The sequence below is a fragment of the Culex quinquefasciatus genome, chromosome 3 (assembly GCF_015732765.1).
Source record: "Culex quinquefasciatus strain JHB chromosome 3, VPISU_Cqui_1.0_pri_paternal, whole genome shotgun sequence".
NCBI classification, from domain to species: Eukaryota; Metazoa; Arthropoda; class Insecta; order Diptera; family Culicidae; genus Culex; species Culex quinquefasciatus.
Window position 1 is genome coordinate 22,408,293 of NC_051863.1, and position 26,572 is coordinate 22,434,864.

At 33.4% G+C, this 26,572-nt stretch overlaps 1 protein-coding gene across 1 annotated transcript; it reads left to right on the forward strand.

The window, feature by feature from the left end:
* The first annotated feature begins 1,689 nt into the window (after positions 1-1,689).
* LOC119770435 (tetra-peptide repeat homeobox protein 1-like) lies at positions 1,690-26,556 on the forward strand. The gene is made up of 3 exons (XM_038265342.1): positions 1,690-1,969; positions 18,789-19,232; positions 26,120-26,556. The coding sequence occupies exons 1-3, from the start codon at positions 1,952-1,954 to the stop codon at positions 26,369-26,371; spliced, it is 714 nt and encodes a 237-aa protein (XP_038121270.1). The 5' UTR covers positions 1,690-1,951; the 3' UTR covers positions 26,372-26,556.
* Positions 26,557-26,572: the final 16 nt, after the last annotated feature.

Sequence of the window (26,572 nt, forward strand, 5' to 3'; positions counted from 1 at the left end):
GATTTTTGAATTTTCATACATCATTTTTGTATGGACAGCTGCCAAATTTGGATGGAAAATTATATGGACAAACTAATGATACAAAATTGCTTCTTTGGGCATACCGAAGGCACCATAAAAGTTTCTGCCGGATTTAACAATACAAAAATTAAAATTAAAAAAAAAGATCGATTTCGTAGAGAACTGCTCAATATTAATAAGTAATAATCTCCTTACTTTTGTGAAAAGCCGAGCTTTATTTATTTTTTATTTTTTTTTTTTTTTGCAAGAAAATGTCATTTTTGGTCTTATTTTTATAATCCTTTTTTACACTAATGTTGGTATGACTTGATTCTTGAATTGGAATTAATTTATTCAAAGAGAATAAAAATAGCCAACACTTGTTTTTGCATAAAATTCAAAACATTAGCTTGACACTAAAAATCGATAATTTTATGACATTCACTTATTTCTCTAATCACTTTACGATTGATATTTTCGTTGCATTTTTTACCTTAAAAACCTTATACCTAATTTGAACAAAATTACTTGCAGCTGTTTAATAAAAAATGGTGGGTTAATATTAATTCCAGTCGTAAGTAGTAACATTTTAAATAGTATTTGAAAATAACTGAACCCTTTAAAACAAACAGTAACAAAAGTTGATTGATTCCTTTAGCTAGTCCACAATCCATAATTTATTCGTGCATGTTATATTGTGAGAGTACACCGGAAAAGTATACGCCAAAAGTTATCTCGAATAAATAATGGAACACCTAAAAGTTGATTGCGAAAATTGAATCAACAACCAACATTCCCCCTCCCACCATCATCCTCACCCAGTACCTTCATTCTCTATTTGGTTTATTTTCTATTTCAAAACTGGCCAACAATGTTTTGTGTGCCAACACACCGGTTCTTCAGCAACCACGTTGCACCACCCACCCTCCTAAAACGCACCACACCAACAACTGTCAATCACAGACTGGGCTCGCGCGCGCTCTATCTCCCAAGAATGCACAAAATTTTCACAATCCCCATTGTCGGATTTTTTTCTATTGTTGCAAACTGTTACAAAGTGAAGTAAGCGGCATTTTTATTGATATCTGGAGTTTTTTTTTAAGGGTCCAAGAATCCAAATTTCCAGTTTTTGCTTTTTGAGTGTTTTTGAAGCCGCCTGAACTGAAAATTTGGTTTATTGGACCTTTAAAATAAACTCCAGATAATTTATGAGATAAACTTTTAAACAAACACAAGGATAGTCTTTGTTTTTAAAGTTAAATTTGGTACATATATTTTTTTTAATTATGCTTTAAATTTATTTTAAATAAGACTAAAATATTTATATTGTAAAAGGCTTTGAATTTGTTGACACAGAATCACTATGCATTTAAGCTAAGCTGGAGATTGATAGGGTTATTTTGAGACAAATTATGTACATTGGCACTTACACCACTATGTTATCTAACATCCATCCCCTATTTTTTCCTCAAAATGCAAAAAAAAATCGTCCAAACCACGGTGGAAAACCTGGTGACCCAATGTTCCGAAAAAATATAAAAAATATCGTTGCAGCCAATGGTTCCCTTCCCACCACCCCCATTCCAATTCAACCATTGATCATCCGCAGCAAAATTGGCCCAGCGCGTGGGAGTCGAAGCTATAAATCGGTCGCCAAATAAAATATTCAAATCAGACCGCGTCCAACACTTTTCGCGTGCCGTCCATCGATTAAACCCGTTCCGTCCCCCGGCACCACCCACGTGGGTCGTTGATAAAACGAAGAAAAAGAAGAGGACTCCGAAGACCCCGTAATTAGTCGTCACCTGCAGTATACTACAGTGCCAAGTGCCGAGAAGAAACCAAGGGGTGGAGTGATATTGCGGAAGTTGGTGTGTGTTAGTGATTTGGCGTGACGAAATCATTGTAAAAGTGTGATAACAGCATCGACTGTTACCGGAAAGTTGCAGTGATGGGAATGAAATTTGTGGTACGTGATTTTAAGTAAATTGAACAGGGGAGTGAATTATAATAAGTTAATTTGCTCGCAAATGTATAAACTATTACAAAAAAATGTGTTTTAAATGTTTTCATCAAACAGAAAAAAGTGCAAAAACTTCAATAAAGTTACTCTTAAAAATGCTGCTCTTCAGTACCCTTGAAAACAATATCGGAAAGTTTATCATTTCAAAACTCTATTTCACGGAACATTGAAAATATTTGACTGGCAATCAAATTCCATCCAACATCATAAAAGAAGTCTACTGCCGGTCAAATCAAGTCCGTCCCATATGTAATTTTGTCAATTTTGAGGTCATGGTGCAGATTAGTTCAAAATCATGTGAACTTTCGGAAAAAAAACTAATAATATATAGAAGTTTTTTATCCAGCAAACAGTAGAAAATTTAACTTGTGTGCTATCTTGTGACACGTCTGCTGTAAAAAGATAAGACGTGTCACAAGATAGCACATAAGCGAATACGGCACGAACTAGATTAGAGGACCAGTCTACTGGATAGAAAAAAGAACTGGTGAACGGGATGCTTCAATATTTGGTAAAAAAGGTTTTCAAAGTAATTACAAATGCTTTTTAATCTTTCGGAAAATGTGTGTTTTGACGTCCCTTTAAAAAGCTTTACAGACGATGTCAAAAGCACACAACTCTTTTTATTGCAAACATGTAACTCAATCCTGGATCACCATTTTTTGACAGAAACTCAAAAAAACATATGTTTTGATTTTAAAAATAAAATTAAAATATGTTTTTGAAACCTTCTATTTTTGTTATTTTTTTTTTTTTTTTAATAATTCAAAATATCAGAATTCGACCCTGAAATCTTTTTTTTTAATTTCGGACATTATTGTTCACAACGATAAAACTTGTTTGTCTAAGCACAATGACCCTTAGCTCAATTAGAAAAAAAATTAAAATTAACTCTGCGGTCTTTTTTTTATTTGGCTCAAACTTTGTGAGGGCCTTCCCTATAACCAAACAAGCCATTTTGTGTCATTGATTTACCAATAACGTCATGATTCGAATTCCCGGACGCTTCGAAACCCGGACACCTCATCTTGTTTTATCAATAATTTGGATATAAGTTTGCATTTTGAATGTCAAAACTGTGTTATTTGATAAATTCTAACATCAACTTTCGTTTAAAGTTTGTTTGAACGCTGTAGTCAATGTCAAAACAATTAAATTAAATAAAATTACCCGAGCAGACGGAAATAACTTGGGAAGGTCAGTTTTTGATATTGTGAGAAGATCAAAATCCGTTATTGGGATGATCGGATTAGTTGTTAAAATAACAAATTTCCATAACAAAGATTTGTTCGAAAAATAACTAAAATTGTTATTGCTCTGTTATTACAATAACATTCTAATAACATAGAATCCAGAACAATAGAATAACAAGGTTAGTTATTCTGAGCGATGGATGGGGTGCACCCAAATAACAAAAAGTGTTATTTATATGGATTGATTGCATAACAAAAAGTGTTATTATTTTGTCACATGGAAAGTTGCCTGAGCAGAAGTTTGTAACAGAAACAAAAACAGAAAAAATAACTAAAAATATCAAAATTGTATCAAAAATAGATTGAAATATTTTTTGCTGTATCAAAATCTGTTTTTAGATAGCTGTGCATTCGAATTATTTGAGGCTAGTAAACTTTGCTACAGCTCAAAGCTTTTGATCCCAAAAATAGATTCCAGTGCACCCTCCTAATTTTGAACCCAACTTCCCCCCACCACGCTTTCACTTTTTCAAAAAAAAAAGCCCTTCAAATATAATAACAAGTATTTAAATAGTTTAAAATAATTATTTTGCAACATTTTACAAACTTTCAATGCCTGGGACATTTTGGGGAGAATTAAGAACATAATTAAGTCCAGTAAAGTTGTATACGGATAAAGCCAAATAAATTTAAAGAAAAGGGAAAAGTCCTTTGTTTATGTATTGCTTGATTATTGTAACAAAATGTTTCAAAATGTTTCAAAATGATTACACTGACCTACAAAAATTGACAAAATGACTGCGCAGCCTCAACTCGAACACACTTTGAATTTTTCAAAAATATTTAGACGGGACCGAATAGTTTTTCTCAAAAGTTTGTATGGAGAATCAGGGCGGTTCGTCGCTGCTGAATACAAGCAAAAATTGCATGCAATATGTGGGACTAGCGAACAGCATTCTCCATACAAATTTTGAAGAAAACCATTCCGCCATGTCTAAATATTTTTGAAAAAATCAAAGTACACGTCTTTCTGAGCCTACGCAGAAATTTTGTTGGTCGGTGTTACTATCGCATCTTTTAAAAGCTACAATTTACTTTTAAAATTCATCCAGCATTTTTTTTTGCTATGATGAATTTTCAACATACAATCAATAGAAAAAAGTGATAGGTTCACCTCGAATAATTATTTTAACTTACTTTGACCATCTGGAAATCCATCTTTCAGGCTAAGGATTGTGTTAGGTTTTTTTTATCAGTCCATTGGGCGCCAGTTTGAATCCAGTGTGCGCAAAAAGTTTTCTCCAACATAAAATACCAGATTGATTTTTAGTTTCCAGTCCTGCGAAAAAGAGAAAAATAAAAACACAAAGAATCAATTCTTCAATGACAATTTGACCGTATAAAGTATGGGAAATGAGCCCATTCTAATAAAATTTCTAATCTGCAATTGGTCATCTAATTACGGTTTAGTCAACATTAGGTGCTCGATGGAAAAACATGTCTTTTGGCTAATAAATATCTCAATCCTGAAGGTTTGACTTGAGAGATACAATAAACCATTTTTTTTTTGCTTTTAAATACCCTTGACTTTTTGCTTTTAAATACCCTTGACTCGAGGCGGTTTCACAAAAACACCTAAAAAGCTTAAAAAATTAATCGAAAAAAAAAATTGATATCGAATAATCGAATCGAAAAACTGCTTTGTTTACAACTGGCGCTTAGGACCTTTAAAACAAACCCGAGATTTCCTCCTGGAGGGAGATGAGGAGGATAAGAACGAGGACAGTGAAGAAGAGAAGTTGAAAAGAAGGAGAAAGTGGTGGAATAGTTAAATATACTTATCTAATTAACCACGCCTGCTGATAGAGGAACTTTCGTTGAGGAACAACAACAACTCGACAACTGACCAGGGTTTCAAACGGGATGTTCACGATCAGGTTGAATCCAACAAATTGTCGTCGGCACCGGCAGTCTGAACCGTCAGTCAGTCGGATTTTTCCGGAAGAATCTTCAGACAAAAACACGCCGAGTTCAGAACCCCAAATCTGAGAAGAAACCTTTATCAACAAACAGAATGGCATGTTTGTTTACAAAGACAAAATTTCGTGGTTTTCCAGTTGATTTGTTTAGATTGAAAGGAAAGTTCCGGAATGTGAACAATCCCCTTTAAGCCTCACGTAAGATTCATAAGATTAAAGAACCAGGCTCATTTCAAAACAAACAAACTAATCAACTAGAATCCAACCAATTTTGTCCTTTTACAAAATCGGATTGATCAAGGATCAACCTACCCGCTCGAAGGATTCGCACACGGTGGAGGAACAATCCCGGAATCGGCTGCCACCTTCGTTGCAAATTTCCTTCTCAGGAGGTTTTGATCCAGCTGGGCGAGAATCTGGTGCATTTGTTTTCAGGTCAGGCGCCGCGAAAACAATCAAACCTGGCCGAAGCTTGTTGCATGAGCAGTAAACATCATTTTATTTTTTTTTTACATTATTAATCACTTTAAAAAAAAACACACACACACACACACACACACACACACACACACACACGGGGATTTGCCACAGACTTCCGCTAAATCGATTCCCGCCTCCTCCAGTGAAAGATTCCTCTCGCACAGCCAAAATAATACACCTGAATACGATTTTTCAGGCTTCAATTCCACCGCGGACATAAACAAACACGACGGAACCGGATTCAGGACACAGCTTTGTCTTCACTTCACTTTTTCCAGCAACGATTGTAAACAAACAAACAAACGCGAAAAGTTGAACGCAAAGTTCGCGGCGACGACCGACATAAACAAAAAGCCAGCTGCGATTGTTGTTTTGACATTTCCCAGAGCGAGCGCTCGCACACTCGTCGTGTCCGACGTCGCGCGGGGGGCAGAAAAAAAGAGATCGCGGTATTGCGCGTTGCACGAAAAACTTTACTGGCGGACGTTTTGATATAATAAACATTATTTGCCACTTTTGTTCACACGAATTCTAATGTTTATTTTTCTGTAGAAGAATAACACTTTTACTATTGTATTCAAACCAACAATTTGCCGGATAGTTTTGTTTATGGAGCCAAAAAGTTAAGTAAAATTTATTGCTTTTTGAAAAGAATTGCAAAGGACAATACCACCATCAAGACACAGTACTGCCATCTTCGGTCAATATTTGATTGAGGTTTGTATCTTGGCTTAAAGTGATCGATCAGTTCTGTTCAAATATGACGTGAGATGTCAGTACCGTTTCGAACAGTCGAAGATTTTCCAAAACAAATGGTCAAAATGTGAGTCGTAAATTTCAAAATTATTTTATGCCAATTCAGGATAACCAATTGTAGTATTGTTTACTTCAGTGTCGTCGCTATTTCAAGAAGGCCAAGCCGATCGTCAATTTTGGCAAAAAGGCGCCGCGGTGTAGCTACCGTTCAACGACGGAGGACGTCGCTTCCAGTGTTTGTCGAAGTTCCTGCGGAGTACTTGCAGCATCTGGATCAAACCGGCCAGTGAATGAACAAGTACGAGCGCCCAGAGTTTACGAGCGTACGAGTTTGTGGCCACCGAGAACTACTGCCGGAACAATACCCCGCCGAAGTCACCGGCGATGGAATTCGTGATTAACGTGTCGTAGTCCGTCATGCCCATGCTGGACGGTTTACTTGTCGATCCGGAAGAGTCCACCGACGTGATCGACTGATGCAGCATGTTTGAAGACACGAGTGAAACCGGGACCATCCGACTGCCGGCCTGGAAGCGCTCAAGGCGTCGGACTGCGCCGGCAGCTATACGTGTACAACTCGTCCCTGCTAATTGTGGAAGCGCCCGGCAAGCTGAATGCTCGCGACAACCGCAAGCCGCTCGGCACGGACAAGGGAAGACGGTGCTGAACGAGTGGAGATCTATCTTGTGGGAGAAATAGTTGGTTTAATTGAGTCCTTCCCTTCAGCAGCGCCCCAGTCGCCACTGCGTACAACGAGCTCGGCTAGGAGTGTGTCGGTGCGGGCGTTACCGTGGTTCTGTTTATCATGAGCAACTTGTACATCGATTTGGCGACCATCGGACAGGTGCCCGGATGACCGGAGGTGATATCTACAAGTACATTTTCTTCCAGATAAGAAGCCTGAGTGTACTGGTTTAACTGATCGCTTCAACCTTCTTTCTCGTAAGCCGATATCGCACGCAGCTGCTGGAGAACAACCTGATAAAGGACACTCGCGTCTGATCGCGTTCGATACGGTGATGCGCGTGCGTATCTCCCTCGACATCCGGCCGAATTCTTTGGGCACTTCTTCATGTGGCGATCGAGACCAAGCACAACGATAAGCTGACCGACAAGAACGTGTTCGCAAAGCGCGTGCTTTAGGGGGGCGTGAGCCGTTAATGTTAGCCACTCGATTTATCTAATGATGTCAATAAAGTTGACTTTGACACTAACTTGTCAGTTACTTGTAGTTGGTCGTGTTTATATGTTCCGAAAATTATAAATCTTCTAATCTTGATTTTTTTTAAAAGAGTTCAATTTATAAATTTTTAATCCTTAAATAAAGATTGCAAACAAAAATCTTCGACCAATAAGTATTAATCGTCAAATTTCTGTCGTAGACTATAATCGGTATAAAATTAAGGATGAGTCATGAGTTTGTTGACTTTTTGTTTTTGGTTACAATGTTTTGTAATCGGGGAAATACTGGAATTTTTATCCAATTTATTACTCCATCCAAGAAAAAGCGGTTGTTTTTGTCTTTCAATTCGCTCTGTGAAATAAAAACAGGGCAGAAATAGTTACCAATATGCACAAAACATTTTTGAAAATGTCCAAGGAATGAGGAAAATGATCACTTACACATCAACAGCAAATCCTCTACTTTATTTCATTTAGTTTTTTTTTAAATAGTTAACCAGAGCTTTTTTGAATCCACAGTGCAGCATTTTAATACTTTCTAAATTTTATTTTCTTAATTTAACAGATTCAGTAAATATTTTGATACAAAATACAACAGATTCAGTAACTATTTTGATACAAAATACAAAAAGTATATTTTTTTTGAAACTCCTGTTACGACCTCCGGCTCGGGTATATGCGACCTCGGGTATAACTTAAACTGTTATTATCATCTTATTCCTCATTTCCAATGCAATATCGAACCAATAACAGTTCCTGTTATTATGTAATAAAATAGAAAACATAACTTAAACTGTTATTATCATCTTATTTCACATTTCCAATGGAATATCAAACCAATAACAGTTCCTGTTATTATGGAATTAAATGGAAAAACATAACTTAAACTGTTATTATTATATTATTCCACATTTCCAATTGAATATCATCCCAATAACATTGTTTGTTAAAATAACAGAAACAGTTATTATTTTTTCTTCCAAAATTTATTTACAAGAATATTCAATAACAGTTTTTGTTATTTTAACAAAATTTGTTATTGAAAAGACATGAATTTTGTTATTACCGTCTGCCCGGGTATAAGATAGCCAAAAATGCGAAACATTTCACGTGAAATATTTCATAGGCGTCCGAAGCACCGGGAAGGCAAAGCATAAATTTATGGTTTCGATTTCCTTAAATTCTCGCAAATTTTTATACAAAATATCGATTGTTTTGATGTTAACAGCTTATTTGAGACCTAAAGAATGCCATTCACTAACATTTCAGTCCAAATTTGTGCAATTCATTAGCAAAAACGAGTGTCCGGAATTCGAAGCAAAAGTGTCCGGATTTCGAATCAGTTTTTATCAGTGTCCGGGATTCGAAGCACAACAAGCCATTTTAATTTTCAAATTCTGATGAAAAATTGTTAGAAAAGACATATTTTGCATGCATTCACTTAAAACTGACTGTTAATACTACATCCTGATGATATTTCTTCATTTCCAACTCATTACATGATTTTTTGTCAGCTATAACGAAAATGATTTGCTACTAAGTGTCCGGATTTCGAATCATGACGTTACAAGTTTCCAAACAATTTTGGCAGCTGTTCATAGAAAAATGGTGCGTAAATATTCATACTTTTTCATGGAATTATTTTTGATTGAAAAGTTGTCGGTATTGATGAGGGCTGTTCAGGAAAGAATTGATACATGGAAAAAAAATCTAGAGTTTTTTAATAGGTCTTATAAACATAAGAAACACAATAGCTTATAGGACCTTTTTAAAAAAAACTCCAGAAATGATTTAGAATCAACTTTTTTTCACAAAAATTAAATTTCCCAGAATCCGTGTTTTTTTTTTATTTTTTATATATATCTGGAGTACATTTTCAAAATAACCTATGAGACATGGGTTTTCTATGCAGATATGACATTTTGAAAATTTAATCTAGATATGTTTTAAAGGGGACAAAATCCCGCATCTTTTAAGTCATTCAGAAGTATGGACCAAAATTACGCCAATTTTTTTTTAAATAGTGATCTTTGAAAAAAAAATTGTATTTACTAATGATTTTTTGAATTCTTTTCATTTTTTGTAAAAACGAATTTGCAATCGAAAAGTAGTTTACAATTTTTTTTTGATTAAGTGCACTGTTTTCAAAATACAGCCATTTAAAGTTTAATTTTATCGGTTTTTTACTTTTCAAAATAGTGTCCATGAATATACATTCATCTATCTTTTTCGAAAAGTTTAAAAAGTTTCCTACAATTTCGTCTAGGAAATATTGAAGATTGGACCACTGGTTGCTGAGATACACTGTTAAAACATAAAACATTCGTGAAAATTTCCGATCTTTTAAAAACAATATTTTTTAATCAAGACTGACATTTCAAATGGGCGTAATATTGAATGTTTGGCCAAACATTTTTAAGTACAGGATTTCAATTTTTACAAAAATCACAATCTAAAAAAAATCATAACTTGTCGGCAAAATTTTGGTCCATACTTCTGAATGGCTTCAAAGATGCGGGGTTTTATCTCCTAAAATATATAAAAAATAAAAAAAAATATTTTGGGAAATAAAAAAAAACAAATTTCATGAATTTCGTCAAAACTTGTTATAATTTTTTGTTTCAAAAAAATATTATCATTATAAAAAATATCTCAGTAGGCAGTGCCCATCATGTGAAAGAGAATTAAATTAAGAAATTTTAGAAAAAGGCAATATTTATTTCAGGAAATTGGGCATATCTCTGCTTATATTGAACCTAGGGCGTCCAATTTTCCCGGGTTTTGAATTTCCCGGGAAACGGGAAAAATATTTTTGAAATTCCGGGAATTCCCGGGATCCCGGCAAATTTTTGTATCAGTAATAAAATTAGCTAAATAATATTAAATGGTGATAATCTTCACTTCAATCTAAACAAGGACAACAGTTTTTAAATAGCCTAAAAGAAAATAAAAATTGATAAACCTCAATTTTGTTCTTTGTGGTGTTTGGATTTTAAATCAAATACAATTTTTAATTCCAATTGGAATATTTGTTTTCATTTGCGGCTCAAATTACATAAGTTTTTTTTGAAAATATTTCCCTTATATTTTTTTATTTGACATGAGTAAAACAGCTTAAAAAGTTTCTTTTATTTGTCTTTAAAAACAAAAAAACGACAGCAAATAAAATGATACCAGTCAATGTAAAATTTTAGATAAATTTTGAATTGATAGATTTAAATAAAACATATTTAATAAATTAACTTAAAGTTACTACCGCCAACCGGAGGAAAATCGGGTCTAAAGTCTGAATAAGTATAGGAGATTATAATATTTTTTCCTAATAAGCCAAATAAATGCTTATATTCGCCGAATTCAAATTTAAATGCAATGTATCGACAAATTAGTATTCAACTGATCTTATATTTTAATGCTTCTTATCGATTACTTAGTATTCTACTATTTCCACAACCAAATCTGAATTTCCAGAACAAAATATGATTATTTTTTTCAATTTCGGGAATTCCCGGGACAAATTATGGAAAATCCCGGGATCCGGGAATTCCCGGTTTTGGGAAAATCCCGGGATTTTTGTCCCGGGAATTCCCGGGATGGACGCACTAATTGAACCAAAACTGATACTTTTTTATGGAACTTGTTCAGAAAACTGTTCTCAACAATGTGATTGATTCTAAAATGTTTAAAAATGTAATGGCGTAATGTGGCAGAGCATTGAAATAGTAGTTTATGCAACAAGTTGCGAAAAGAGGATTTTTTCAGCAACGAGGTTCACCGAGTTGGATAAATACGACGAGTGATGAAAAAATCAAGTTTTGCTACGAGTTCCATAAAACGTTTTTTTGCAATTCCGAAAACACCCTTGGAACAGATTTATAGGATAAATGTCCATGCATTGAGTCAATGAATCGTTTAATTAAAAAAATGTTGAAAGTATAACTTTTTGAAACTAGTGCTAAAAAGTTCAACTTTTCAGGATCAATTTCAGTGCTGCAAAGTATAACTTTTTAGCATTTGTTTTGAAAAAGGTTACTATTCGATTCTGTTATTTTGGTACAGAAAAGTAGGCTATTTCGTCGTTCAAGAATGACAGGAAAAGTAATTAGTTTCACGACGGAATTGCAAAATAGTTGTTTATGCAACAAGTTGCAAAAAGAGGAATTTTTCAGCACGAGTCGTACAACGAGGTTCACCGAGTTGGATAAATACAAAGAGTGCTGAAAAAATCACACTGAGTGAAATTTTATGTCAAATTTGCATGTGTTTTGTCAATAAATCGTTTAAATAAAAAAAAGACAAAGTAGAACTTTTCAGCATTTATTTTGAAAAGTGTTGCTATTCGATTCTGTTATTTTGGTACAGAAAAGTAGGCTATTTCGTCGTTCAAGAATGACAGGAAAAGTAAGTAGTTTCATGACGGAATTGCAAAAAAATATTTTTTTAATAAACAGCTTATTATTTTTAAAAAAAACCATGTTTTGCATTATTTAATGTTCAAATTCGTATCCGGACTATGTGTTGCTGTATTTTCATGACAAATTGTACAAAGACAAAATTTACTTTCGGTTGTTTCGGGGTTTCCAGCTTGAATTTTGAGGAAATTTCAATAAAAAGCTAGAAATCTGGAAAATTTGTTTCGATTTATTTTTAGTGGAGGTCAAATATTGTTCAAATATAGTTGGTTATTCAAAAGAAACTCGAGTGATACCAACATGAATGCACCGATTTTCTGTGACTTTTTTGAACAAATATCCCATAAAATCGAAATAAAAGTTAATCTAGACCCCCCGACGAAATATTTCGGTATACCCCGCAAAACGTCGGGAAAGAGCCCTTCTTTCACGGTGCCAAATATCAGACATACCGTTTTTTTTATCTTTGAGGTCTCGAAAAAATACACCGTGTAAAAACTGAACATTTTTCGAAAAAAATCCCTCAAAAATTCCTTTATCAAAAAATTTCTTAAGTCTGAAGTCAACTTTTTCCAAAAATCTTTTTTTTTTCTTCAAAAATCTTAATTTTGGTACCTACTAGATTTTGCACCATCCTAAACTTAAACGCAAATTCAACGTATAGTAAAAATAGTCAAATAAAAACAAATGGATTATTACGAGTACATATTTTTTTCTAGAAAAGTACTAAACAAAACATACAACAAGCCCATTTTGTATAACAAGCATTGTTGATGCTTCATTTGACATAGAGAATACATGGACAAAGTTTCATCCAAATCAAATCATACAAAATAAAAAATCTGGAAATAGAAAATGCGATATTTTAGAGAAATACTCGCTTGTTATAAAAATAACATGACCTAACACTTAAATACAAAAAATTATGAAAATACAAGTTACAAAAAAAAAAAAATTAAAAATATGTTATTTCATAATGTAAAGTTGAATTAAAACTGATATGTGTTGAATTAGCCTCCACAGCATTGCTTTGGGGATCGATTACGAGATTCCTGCTCGAAACTAGGAGTCCGAGGGTTTGGTTGTTGAGGCGCAAAACTCTTTTAACACCTGTGCTTCTATCCACCCCGGGGTTCGAACTGACGACGACCTTTGGATTGTCAGTCCAACTACCTACCAGCGACTCCACTAAGACAGGAACCAGGAAGACGATTCCTACACCTCCTACACCTTATCCTTGGATCCAAAAAAAAAGCCTTATTAAATAAATTTAAAAAAACATAAAAAATAGTTTACAGTAGATTGAAAAATTGTTTTAAATAGAAGCAATAGTTTCAGCATTTTTTTTTTAAGTCACGCCTCAAGCATTGACTTTTGCAATAAAAACAAGTCATTGGCTTGAGATCAATCCTTCAGTCAAAACTTAATTCAAACCTTGTTTTGATTAAAAAGAAATGATTTGGTTCAAAGTCAAATCCAAATTCACTCAAAGATGTTCAAAGTTTAAGCCACTTTGATTCTTTAAAAACCTAGACCTAATCAAACAAAAATGTTCAAATCACTTAAAAGATCTTTGTTTGCCATTTCTACGCATTTTCCCTCAAGGCAATATCTAAACACTTTCTGGAAAATCAAAAGACGATACAAAACAGCATCTCATGCAAAGCACACCTTTTCTTTCCGAACAAATCAATATTAATCCAATCAATCTTCATTTGCATTATACCTTTTTATCTTCCTACACCCAACTCATCCTTGCCGGGTGTGTGTGTGTGTATCGTCGTGGGTGCCAAATTCACATCAAATCAATCGTAATTTAATTCGTCTCATTGTGCTTTGAAATGCTGTCTACCGACACTTTGACAGCGACGATTAATGAACTGATCACCAATTTGTTTATTTTGTCGGTGCCATCAACGTGGGAGGATTTTTTTTTCGCATAAAAATAAATCCCGATTCAATCTTTTGTGCGAATGCAACATGTGAAGTGTACACACCACAACATGTAAATTAATTCCTGGCAACAACAAAAAAAATGTGCCGAGTTTTACACGCCTCGAAGAGTCATGATTATGGAAATATTCCGCTGCCTGTCTGTGTCAGTTTGGAAATCATGCCTCGAAAAAATAAATCTCTAGGGATTCTCTTTTTGTGGAACGTAACGAAAAACCGCAAACAATGAAACTTTTACACATTTTTTATTTGAGTGTACTGCCACACTCGAACCCCGATGGTTTGACATCAACTGTTGTCAAACGAACTGGGTCACTTTTTAGTTTGACACCCCTTTTACACGGAGTTCACACACACTACCAATCGTTTGTTTTGACAGTGTGCGTGAGCGCCGTGTAAAAAGTGACAGTTTGTTGACTTTGTCAAACCAATGGGGTACAAACTAGGCAGTGTCAAACGAAAAAGTGACCAACCACCGGGGCTTGAGTGTACTGACAACATATTGTATAGCCATGCTTGCATTAAGGGTTGTCACAAATTGGACAATGTTCCCTAAATATTTAAAAAGTTGAAAAAATGCGCATGATTGGTCGTTTAAATATCGGAACGCTTGGAAAATTAATAAATTTATAATATTTTATAATAATAAAACTTTGATGGCTTAAAAAATAGTATCAAGTTCGAATTAAATATTGAACCAGCCTTGCCTTTTTTCAGATTCCATTTACATCTCACATAGTAAACAATTAAGCGTATGACACATCCCAAAAAAATGTGTAACAGTTTGTTCACGCTTGAGTAACTTTAAAACTTCTCTGTCCCTTCTCAATGATGAGTGATTTCATTCGCGAAATAAATTGCAAAAAACGGTTTGTTTGATTTCCTGATTCAACCGAGTTCAGATATGCTTTTATTTTTCATTCAGGTGTCAGACAACTCAATCTTAATTTATTTGGAAGAATTAAAGAAAAAACTAATCTGACATCAATCAAGGTTAATTTATTAGACAAGGTAAGGTTGATCTTTTTTGTGAAAATATCAAATAAATAAATAAATGTTTATTTCATATGGAGATAAAGTCGCTGATATGAAGATTTGAGAAAAGCGAAAATGTCACAATTTTTCAAAACCAGGTTTTTCCATCATGTTTTTCTGATCGATTTTCAGTTGCTCATATCTTTTACCAGGAACAAGATGGAAAGATTCATGTTATAAGGAGTAATTTTCATAAGTGTCGCATTTTTTTTTTTTAGACATTTAACCTAGATTTTCTTCATCGGATTCTCCATTTTCACAGCTTTTCAAAAATATTGTTTGCAGGGATGCTTTTTTGTTAAGAATTTTTAAGTTGAACAAAACTACAACATTTCCGAAAAAATACTAAAAATTTCCTAAAAAAATGTTTGCATGTAAAAAAAATAATGTTTTTTTAAAACATTTTTATAATTTTTCAACAATCTTTTTTTAATGTTTCTCAGGTACCAGATTTTGCAACATCCTAAAATCTATGCTTTTTTAGACCCGAAAACAAATAAAAAATCGCAAAAATCATGAAACATGCATTTTGGGAATAACATTTTAGTGACAAAAACCAAAATTAAACATCACGTTTTTTTTTCTATGTGTCTATATTTACTGGAAAGTCCGGATACCTCCTAATGTCCTAATCATGCGAAAGAGATCGATCAGAAAATTCGTTCCCAAAGTACAGATTTTTGTATATATTTACCAAGGTTGTTAATCGATAAAGTTATCGTCGATAAAATTATCGTCGAAAATATTACCGTCTGACGATAACGATAACTCATTTTTGAAGTCTTTCTAAAATCGATTAATTCAACAATGTCATGTTAATTTTTAAATATATTTTTTCGAAAACACTTAAATTTTCATAATTTGCAATATGAGTATCAAACGAAGCGAATTTTTGTATGTGACTTTCAATTTATTAAATTATTTTTTGAATCGTATTTTTTAAATTATTAGAGTAATATTTAGAAAATACTTAAGTTTTCACAAATTACCATATTTTTTGGAAAATACAAAAAATTATACAATATGCAATTATGGGTAGTAACGAAACGAAATTTTGTATGATTTTTCATTTTAATAGAGATTTAAAAAAAAAATATTAAAAATTTACATAATACCGTATCTATTCGAAAATACTCAAATTTGCAATATGGGTATCAAACGAATTGCAATTTTGCATTCTTTTGCGATTTATAAAAGTTTTTTTTTGGAAAATAGTAAAATTTTCACAAATAACCGTTTTATCGAAAATACAAAAAAAATACAATATATGCTTTTTTACTTTATTAGAGTTTTTTTTTATGAAAATATTAAAATTTTCACATAAAACCGTACTTTTTGAAAATACACAAATTTGCATTATGGGTATCAAAAGAATTGAAATATTGCTTGCTTTTTTCAGGTTATAAGAGTTTTGTTTTTTTTTTTTTTTTTTTTGAGAATAGTGAAATTTTCAAAAAATTCCGTATTAGGTATCAAACGAAGCGAAGTTTTGCATGCTTCATACATAAATTCAAATTGAGTAGGCTTCATATCGTTCAAAATTTTGCGTCATTTGATACCTATATTGCGTATAAAAAATAAGTTTTTACGAAAAAATACGGTATTTTGTGAAAATTTCAGTATTTTACAAAATCAAATCTTGAATAAAATGAAAAAGCAGACAAAATTGAAATTAAAAAAAATTTGAGTACTTTTGAAAAAATATATATTTTTTTGTATTTATCAAAATAAACTCTATTAATTTGAAAAAGCAAACCAAATTTCGTTTCGTTTGATATCCATATTGCATATTTTGAAAATTTTAGAATTTTCTAAAAAAAATCGATAATTTATGAAAATTTGACTATTTTTCAAAAACAAACTGAATTGATGTGAAAAAGCAAACCATAAAAAAGCTTGAATCAAATGAAAATGCAGACAAAATTGAAAATACGGAATTTTGTGATTTTTTTTTTGTATTTATCAAAATAAACTCTACTAATGTGAAAAAGCAAACCAAATTTTGTTTCGTTTGATACCCATATTGCATATATTGAAAATTTTAGTATTTTCTTTAAAATACGGTAATTTGTGAAAAATTTCAAATAAAGTAATATAAAGTAACTAAGAAGGTGAAAAAGCATGCAAAATTTGGCTTTGTTTGGTTCCCATATTGCAAATCATGAAAATTTGAGTACTTTCGAAAAAATATGGTATTTTGTGAACGATTAAAAGTACATATTTTACTTTGAAACTTAGGCCATTGCAAATATTTTTTTAAGTTTTTGTTAGAAAATTTAACCTAATTTATATGCAGAGTTTTCGGGTAAAAAAATTTTTCTCAAATATGTATTAAATATGTTTTAATTTTACATGTAAATAACAAATATCTCGCAATATTTAAAAAAATTAAATATTCCTTCTCATTATTAAAATCGGACATAAAAAAACTGTTAATTATTTATTTGAAGCAGATTTTATTTACAATAAAGTACGAATTTTTACAATCAATAACTTTAAATTGGAATCTCAATAAGCGAATTCAATTATTCCTACTTAATTATTATTCATTATTAGATATGCTGAAAATTCGAATTAAAAATTAATCCAATCAAAACACGCTCCCAATTTCGTCTCATTCGACATAGTCGATTTATCATTGCTCCCCTCTTTTAAAGATAGAGCCATAATAGGGTGACAAGAAAAAAATATTGTTTTGGAAAATCTTGAAAGATGCCCCCTAATTTGATTCCTTAGGTAAACTAATTAACTGAAGGTTAAGGTATAAGGGTCGCTTTTTATCGTTTGTTTGTATGGGAAAAACCGCAAAAATTTCATGACAAACAACTTTGTCCAAGACGGCCAAACGATCCGAGTTAACCCTAACGAGTTATTAGCGATTTAAAGTAGACGTTTTTATATAAAAAGATTTTTTTCATCAACTTTAACGATAAAAAGCGACCGATTTCGCTCAAAATTTTCACAGTTGCTTATTTTTGCCGACGGAATCGAATCAGGTGGTATCCCTGAGGTCGTTTTTTTTGAGGTCACCCTAAGCCACATGGGTTTTCCTCCTTTAAGCCCATCTTCTCATTCAAGGATCGCATTATTTAAAATTTGCAACGTTGCTTCAGCAAAGATTGCTCATTCTTCTCACTCTAGGAGCAGTCATTCATTACGTGACGAGGATAATGATTTATATTAGATTTGGTTTCACATGCAATTGAAAACTTCCTTTTCAAAAAAAATTTAAAAAAAAAGTGTAAAATTTGACGTTACGTAATAAAATGATTCTCCCTCAGCAGATATTTCCGAGAAAAATCATCACCTCACATGGAAACAAATTTACGTTCCTAGAAACCATCCCAAAACAAAAGCATTCATCACCCATCCGTCCTCGTCAGCATTTTTTTGTAATTTATTTCCACCGAGCTTGGAAGAGGGTCGGCGCGACTGCACTGATCCGGAGAAAATCGTTTTTTCTAATTTCTTCCCCCAGCCTGAAAAACAACCGTGCGGCCAAAAACAACGAAAAAAAAGCACAATATTTCTCATTACAAGCCACCAAACCGTGACCGATACTCCAGCATAGCAGGCGTTGCAAAATTTTGGGCGCCGTTATGATAGAGGTTACGTGGATTAAATTAAGTACTTTTTTCTAGACTTTTTTGATGATTGAGGACCGTTTGTGGATCTTCAGTCAAATTACAAAAAAAAAACAAAAAAAACAGTGTTGCCATTTTTACAGTTAATTTAATCTCATCTAATTTCATGTTTTATTATTTATTTCATTCCCCAGACCCTGCTCCTCCCGCTGGCTCTTCTGGCAACGGCAGCCATGGCCATTACGACGTCCCCCGTGCGGGACCTTCAGGGTGACGGCAACAGTGCTGCCAGCCGCAAGGACAAACGTGGCATCTTGGGCCTTGGCGGGTACGCCGCTCCGGCCCCCATTTACGGACCTGCCTTCGGCCACGGTCACTTCCACGTGGCCCCTGCCGCACCAGCTCCCCTCCCGGTGGGTGGTCACTTTGACGTTCCAGTTGCGGCGGCCCCAGTTCCGGCACCCCTGCCCCTGTCCGGTCCCGACGGAGTGGTGGTCGCCGCTGGACCCGGACCGGGCCCGTTTCCCTTCCTGGGGGCTCACGCCCACACGCACACCGTCGTCACGAAAAAGGTCGGCATTCCGATTCCCCAGCCGTACGCCGTTCCGGTCGACAGGCCCTACCCGGTGCCGGTCAAGGTGAGTTGATTTGGGAGACGGTTGAAAATATGATTATTTTTTTTAGAAACTACTAAACAAGTTCCCCGATTGGTTGAGGCCTTACTCACATTTTACTCCTTTTCATTAAAATTGTTCAACGAATGAAAAATAAGTTTATTCAGCAACCTTTTTCAATCTGTTTTTTTTTTCATTCCTCCATGAAATTGTCTATTTATCACTTCAAAATATCTTTCAACAGTGCTGTCAGATCATAATTTACAAACATATAAATCGAAAACAAATCCAGCAAATAGAGAGGTGGTTTCGAAAGTCATTTTCAGCCAGATTTACGTATTTATTTCACAGATTTAAGTATTTATTTCACTTAGGTGCTCACAACTGTAGGCAGAGTTGCCAGATCTTCAATATATCTCCTTTTTTATTTGGCTTCGATTAAATATGAATGTTTCTGAGCAATTCTCTACGAAATCGGTCTTATTTCTTCAATTTTAATTTTTGTATTTTTTAATCCGACTGAAACTTTTTTGGTGCCTTCGGTATGCCCAAAGAAGCCATTTTGCATCATTAGTTTGTCCATATAATTTTCCATACAAATTTGGCAGCTGTCCATACAAAAATGATGTATGAAAATTCAAAAATCTGTATCTTTTGAAGGAATTTTTTGATCGATTTGGTGTCTTCGGCAAAGTTGTAGGTATGGATACGAACTACACTGGAAAAAAATAATACACGGTAAAAAAAATTTGGTGATTTTTTTATTTAACTTTTTATCACTAAAACTTGATTTACAAAAAACACTATTTTTAATTTTTTATTTTTGATATGTTTTAGAGGACATAAAATGCCAACTTTTCAGAAATCATTGACCGAGTTATGAATTTTAATCAATACTGATTTTTCAAAAATCGAAATTTTGTCGTAAAATTTTTCAACTTCATTTTTCGATGTAAAATCAAATTTGCAATCAAAAACTTTAGTGAAATTTTGATAAGTGCACCGTTTTCAAGTTATAGCCATATTTAAGTGACTTTTGAAAATAGTCGCAGTTTTTATTTTTAAAATTAGTGCACATGTTTGCCCAGTTTTGAAAAAATATTTTGAAAAGCTGAGAAAATTCTCTATATTTTGCTTATTCGACTTTGTTGATGACCTTTAGTTGCTGAGATATTGCAATGCAAAGGTTTAAAAACAGGAAAATTGATGTTTTCTAAGTTTCACCCAAACAACCCACCATTTTCTATCGTCAATATCTCAGCAACTAATGGTCCGATTTTCAATGTTAATATATGAAACAATTGTGAATTTTCCGATCTTTTCGAAAAATATTTTCAAAATTTTCAAATCAAGACTAACATTTTAAAAGGGCGTAATATTGAATGTTTGGCCTTTTTGAAATGTTAGTCTTGATTTGAAAATTTTGAAAATATTTTTTTCGAAAAGATCGGAAAATTTCACAAATGTTTCATATATTAACATTGAAATTCGGACCATTAGTTGCTAAGATATTGACGATAGAAAATGGTGGGTTGTTTGGGTGAGACTTAGAAATCATCAATTTTCCTGTTTTTAAACCTTTGCATTGCAATATCTCAGCAACTAAAGGTCGTATCAACAAAGTCCGAATAAGCAAAATATAGAGAATTTTCTCAGCTTTTCAAAATATTTTTTCAAAACTGGGCAAACATGTGCACTAATTTAAAAATGAAAACTGCGACTATTTTCAAAAAGTCACTTAAATATGGCTATAACTTGAAAACGGTGCACTTTATCAAAATTTCACTAAAGTACTTTTTGATTGCAAATTTGATTTTACATCGAAAAATGAAGTTGAAAATTTTACGACCAAAATTTCGATTTTTGAAAAATCAGTATTGATTAAAAATTCATAACTCGGTCAATGATTTTTTGCACAACCTGGAAATTTCTGAAAAGTTGGCATTTTATGTCCTCTAAAACATATCAAAAAATAAAAAAAATTAAAAATAGTGTTTTTTGTAAATCAAGTTTTAGTGATAAAAAGTTAAATAAAAAAATCACCAAATTTTTTTTACCGTGTATTATTTTTTTCCAGTGTAGTCCGTATCCATACCTACAACTTTGCCGAAGACACCAAATCGATCAAAAAATTCCTTCAAAAGATACAGATTTTTGAATTTTCATACATCATTTTTGTATGGACAGCTGCCAAATTTGTATGGAAAATTATATGGACAAACTAATGATGCAAAATGGCTTCTTTGGGCATACCGAAGGCACCAAAAAAGTTTCAGTCGGATTAAAAAATACAAAAAAAATCGAATGACCGAAATCCTAGAGAACTGCTCTTCTACCAATGAAAAACCCCGTTTTGCTAAAATGGTTCGTCAAATCCCTTACAAATAGGAATTGATCCCTAAAGATACAGGTTAATTTTTTGAGCATGTTTTTAAATTTTGCAAAAAAAAAAACTCAAAAAATTCTTCAGGTCAAAATTGGACTCACTAATTTAGGTTTAAAACCTTAACCAAATGACCTCATATTTACAGGATAGCTTCTGGAGCCAAATTAGCATATCTAAAAGTTGACTTTTTGTTCACTTTTCTCTTAGCAAAATGCATTTTAAAAATGAGGTTTTTCAAAAATCACAGAAAAAGAGGGGGGATGCCACGGGCGGGGGGGTGAAACCAAATATGAGCAGATTTGGTGAAGGTTGATGTTGGACGCGTGGTCACTTGGGAAGGAATGACCCATGTACAGTAAATCTTTGTTTTAAAAAAATGAGTCGCAGAGCAGTGTCCACAACAAATATTCATGAAGATATATTGTTGAATGAAGCATTATGATTTTTGACAAAACATTAATTTTTTTTTAAATTAGATTTGCAAACTAAAAGTCCTCTACACAATTTCGAAATATACCCCGTATTCAAATTACATTCCAGCCTCGATTATCCGAAGGCCTCGTCAAAATTCCAATTCGGCTAATCGAATCTTGTGATAATCGAAAACCAAAAAAAAAAAATTTTTTTTATTGTCCGGGTTAAGTATGACCCCTAAACTACGCTAAAGTGATTTAAAATTTTCAAATCTTAAATGGCGTTGAAAAAGTAATGGAAAAATGCATTTTCTAATTTTAACAGGCAGTCATTGATAGAAAAAAAAATGAAAAAAACGCAAAAAAAAATGTTCTTGATTTTATTATTTTAGATCCAATACAAACCTTAGCCGTGGCCGTGTAGCCGTGTTTTCCCAAGGCTACGTCACGACTGCCATCCACATAGGTATAAAGCGATTGAAGTTAAAATCGAACCAAGATCGAACCAAGTTTTTGGCGCGTGGCTTTTGAAAATGTCGTATGCGCATCGGACATAAATAACAAAAAAATAAAAACTTTTTAAAGTTTTTTTGTCTTTTTTTTATTAAATCTCATGTGTCCCACTAGGAAAACAGCATTTAATTCCGTCAAGCACCAAGCCAAAGTAGAAAGTATTGTTATCGATCATCAAACATTGTTTTATTTTTTACAGGAATGATAATTTATGGCTTTTGAGGACCTGGAGTTGAAGTCAAGAAATCTAAAAAATGTTGAAGGCGAGATAGTCATTTTTATAATTATGAATGGAAGTTGTTTATTCCGTTTGAAAACCTACTGGTTTAGTGAAAATCTTCTCTGTTTGGTGGATCAGCTTCCTTAGAATTATATTTTTTTTTCGCTGGACGTTTCATAGATCTAATAAATGTAAAATGTGGAAAAATGTACGTAATAATTGTAATTATCTCGCAAATATTAGCAAAAGATAGAAAAACTGGCATTTAATAATTTGGGAACAAAATGTATGTATTTATTCCAGGGGGGACGACATCTATATCTCACTACAGGCAGCTCACCCGTAGCCAACACAAGCTGTCAACATTGGCTCCAGCACAAAAGAACAGCTGTTCGTTACGGAATCAAAACAAAGCAACTGCGCACTGTAAAAAAAAGTACAAAAACTGCAGGCATAAAATGGAAATAAAGTAATTATTGTTTTTATGTAAAATTTTACCACAATTTTCGTTTTAAAGTTAGTGCATGTTTGTGAGATGATTTTTATCAATTTATTTGCAAAATAAACTACTAACGTAGGGATTATTAAGCACACATCGATGACCTCATTTAAAGTTGTACTTTTATCACATGAAACGTTTAACTTAACTACTGTGTAAACTGTGACTTTTACTACAGTAATTCTTATAACAAAAATTGAATTATTAACAAAAGAAATATTTTTGTTTTCACTGTGCGCAGTTTGTGCGCGTTATCAATCTCAATCACCCAAGATGGCGGCCTTTAGCATCCCCCTGATTTATTCCGTACGACTTTATCAAAAAAAAACCACACGTAAACAACATTGACAGATCCCTGAGTTTGCCGATCTGGACATTAAAAATCGAACAAATCGACGCCAACATTTCAAAAAGCATAATGTACAAATTATGCATTTAGAGAAAAACGCATTTGAATGTTGAGCATCAGTTTTCAATTCTCATATTAATATAAAAAGAAAACAGAGATGTTCTAATGATCACAAACGATGAAAAACGTTGCTTTTATTGATACTTGTTCATCCATATTCAATAAAACATTATTTTCTTCAATATATTTAAGAAAAACAAATATAACTTCTTTTGAAATCACCAACGTCTATATCACCCTTTGTTATGAGTCGCTTTTCGTCGGCAAATGTACATGACGTCTTTTACATGATGCTTTTTTTTCGTCACAAGGTTCATGTAGTCTTTTATTTGACAGGTTGAGGGCTATATAAACAGAGACTGCTGATGCCCGAGATTTTGTTTATGTTACTTTATTTAAATTCATAATTAACAGACTTCACTGAAGTAATTTTTGCTCATTTTTGGTGGAGAGGTAGTTTATTAGGAGTACTTTCAGAATATGCAATAACCCAGAAAGAGTCAAAATATACATGATGCCTTTTGAAATGTTGCCGTCGAAATAGTTTAAATTGAGAGAAAAAATAAATTGAGATTGCACAGAATTTTATTAATTACACAGTTTTGGGAGCATAACCAACAATTTTTTCACTGATTTTAATGATTGGCCGTTTGTTAAAGTATGTATTTTGAAGTGTTCAGCTAATTTTCTTAATATTTGTCTAGAAAGCATTATTTGGCTCAAGAATAGTAAGAAAATTTTAGGTTTACAAAAAAAAAACAATTACAAAAAAATACTTCTAGTACTGAGTATCAAAATTTGTTTTATTCATGAAATTTTCAAAGAAAATATATAAATTGTAATGCAATTTTCTATACTTTTTTATTAAACATACTTTGATATAGGACTTTTCCATACCTTCGCAGGCATTAATTTGGTTATATATCAAAACTTTCTGATAAAAATATTTTGAAGTTTATAAAAAGTTGAACGATTTTTTCTTAATTGAAAATTCAATATTATTAAGAAGATATTAATAAAATATCTCTTGAATATTTTACAATAATTCATAAGAAATAAAAAATCATCTTTTTTACTTAGTGCCGACCATCAAATCATTTAAGGCACCTTTCGTTCTATGAAAAACTTTATTTCACTTGTTTAAGTTCTTTAAATTGTAGTATTATTATTTGTATTTTACTTGATTAGTTTTTGTTTTTGTTTCCTGACCTAAAAACAGACATATTCTTCAACCTAAGCAAGATTTTTTGCAAAAATAATTATTTTTGTAAAAAAATAAATTTTATACATAATTTTTTTAAACCCTTTTTTATTATGCCAAGTTGAATTTACAATCGAAAAGTACTTCAAAAGGGTGTAATATTAAGTGTTTGACCCTATTAAAATGTTAGTATTGGCCAACAAAACGTCCTTCATGCAGTATAGCAACAAAAACATTGGCAAATTAAAATCAAACCTGTAATTTTTACTTGAAAATTCGAGGAATTTAGAGGAAATATGTCTTTTCAAATTTAATAGAAAAGGTCGCTTAGTTGAGTGTGCCAAAAATAAGTCTACTTCCTCTTTATATTTCAATTTATACATTTTTATAATGTATATTTATATTTTGTATCGTGAAATAAAGGCTTCATAATTTCTTTCAAAATATTCAGATCCCCTTCGGTCATTCATCCATCCGTTTGGGATAAAATATTCAAAAAATGAGCCCCCATTCTGTTGTTCAGCAAATTCACCAACAAAAAAACACATCCAACCATTAATCGTAAATCAAAATTGCAATCGACCGTTATTACCCGTAGGAATTTAGCCCAGCCGCGGCTGCCCTTTTTTACCCCCCGTAAAGCCGTTGCCGGACACACTTTCCAAAGTAAAGCAAAAAAAAAGGGTTAACCTCAAATAAAGCAATCAAGTCCATTTTGAGATGGTATACGGTACAGAGTAATATTGAAGGATAACGGTCATTGCGTGTGTGTGAAGAATGTTCATAGCTCGACGAAAATTCCTTTTTCAACGCATTTTCCATCAATATTAATACATTGTTGTGGCAGGAAAAAGTTATTTATGGTCACTGAATAAAATTCCTTCGAAATAATCCGCCATTGACGGGTTCTTTTTTTGCGGAGTCATAACATAATTGTCTTGATGAAGGTACAGTAATGTTATTTTTAGGTTGAATGAAGCCAAATGAAAAAAAGGATTTCTTTTTATTTTTCACGAAGAAGTTTAGAACAAAACAACTTGGCGCAAGACAGTGAGCAAACGAGCAACTCTCTTTCCCTCACATTCTTCCCGTTTACTCTGCTCACTCTCCATAACTCCGGAGCTAGAAGAGCAAAGATAACGAGAGAAATCTAAATAGATAGATAGAGAGCTGCACTTTTGCTCACTGTCTTGCCCGAAGTTTCCACCAACTTTAATGAAATTTATAAAAAAAAATGCATTTTCTTTTCTCCCTCTCCCTCCCCCCGCAGGTCCACGTGCCCATCCCGGTTGACCGGCCCTACCCGGTGGCCGTCCCGAAGCCCTTCCCCGTGCCCGTTGACCGGCCCTACCCCGTGCCGGTGGCCCATCCAGTCCCCGTGCCGGTGATCAAACACGTCGGCGTTCCGGTGCCCGCGCCCGTGCCGGTGGCCGTTCCCAAGCCGGTTCCGGTGCCGGTGCACACGCCCTACCTCGTCGACCACCACCACGATCCGTGGGCGGTCGCGCCGAAGCTGTGGTAGATTCGAACACTGGCCCTTCCTGGCGCGATGGTGGACATTGCATGCTTTCAGGAAAGGTGGTTTTGGTGGTTGGGATAGGCAAATTGTTTAGGTTTAGTTGCTCAGTACAAGTCAGACGCGATTCCAAAGCTCTAGGAAATATTTAGCCATTGTTGATTGGTAACACTATTTATTGTTAATTAGTTAAATGATGAATAATAA

Excerpts from the sequence above, each read along its gene's own strand:
- LOC119770435 (XM_038265342.1), top strand. Across the intron at positions 19,233-26,119 it reads CCTACCCGGTGCCGGTCAAG|GTCCACGTGCCCATCCCGGT; the intron begins GTGAGTTGATTT and ends CTCCCCCCGCAG.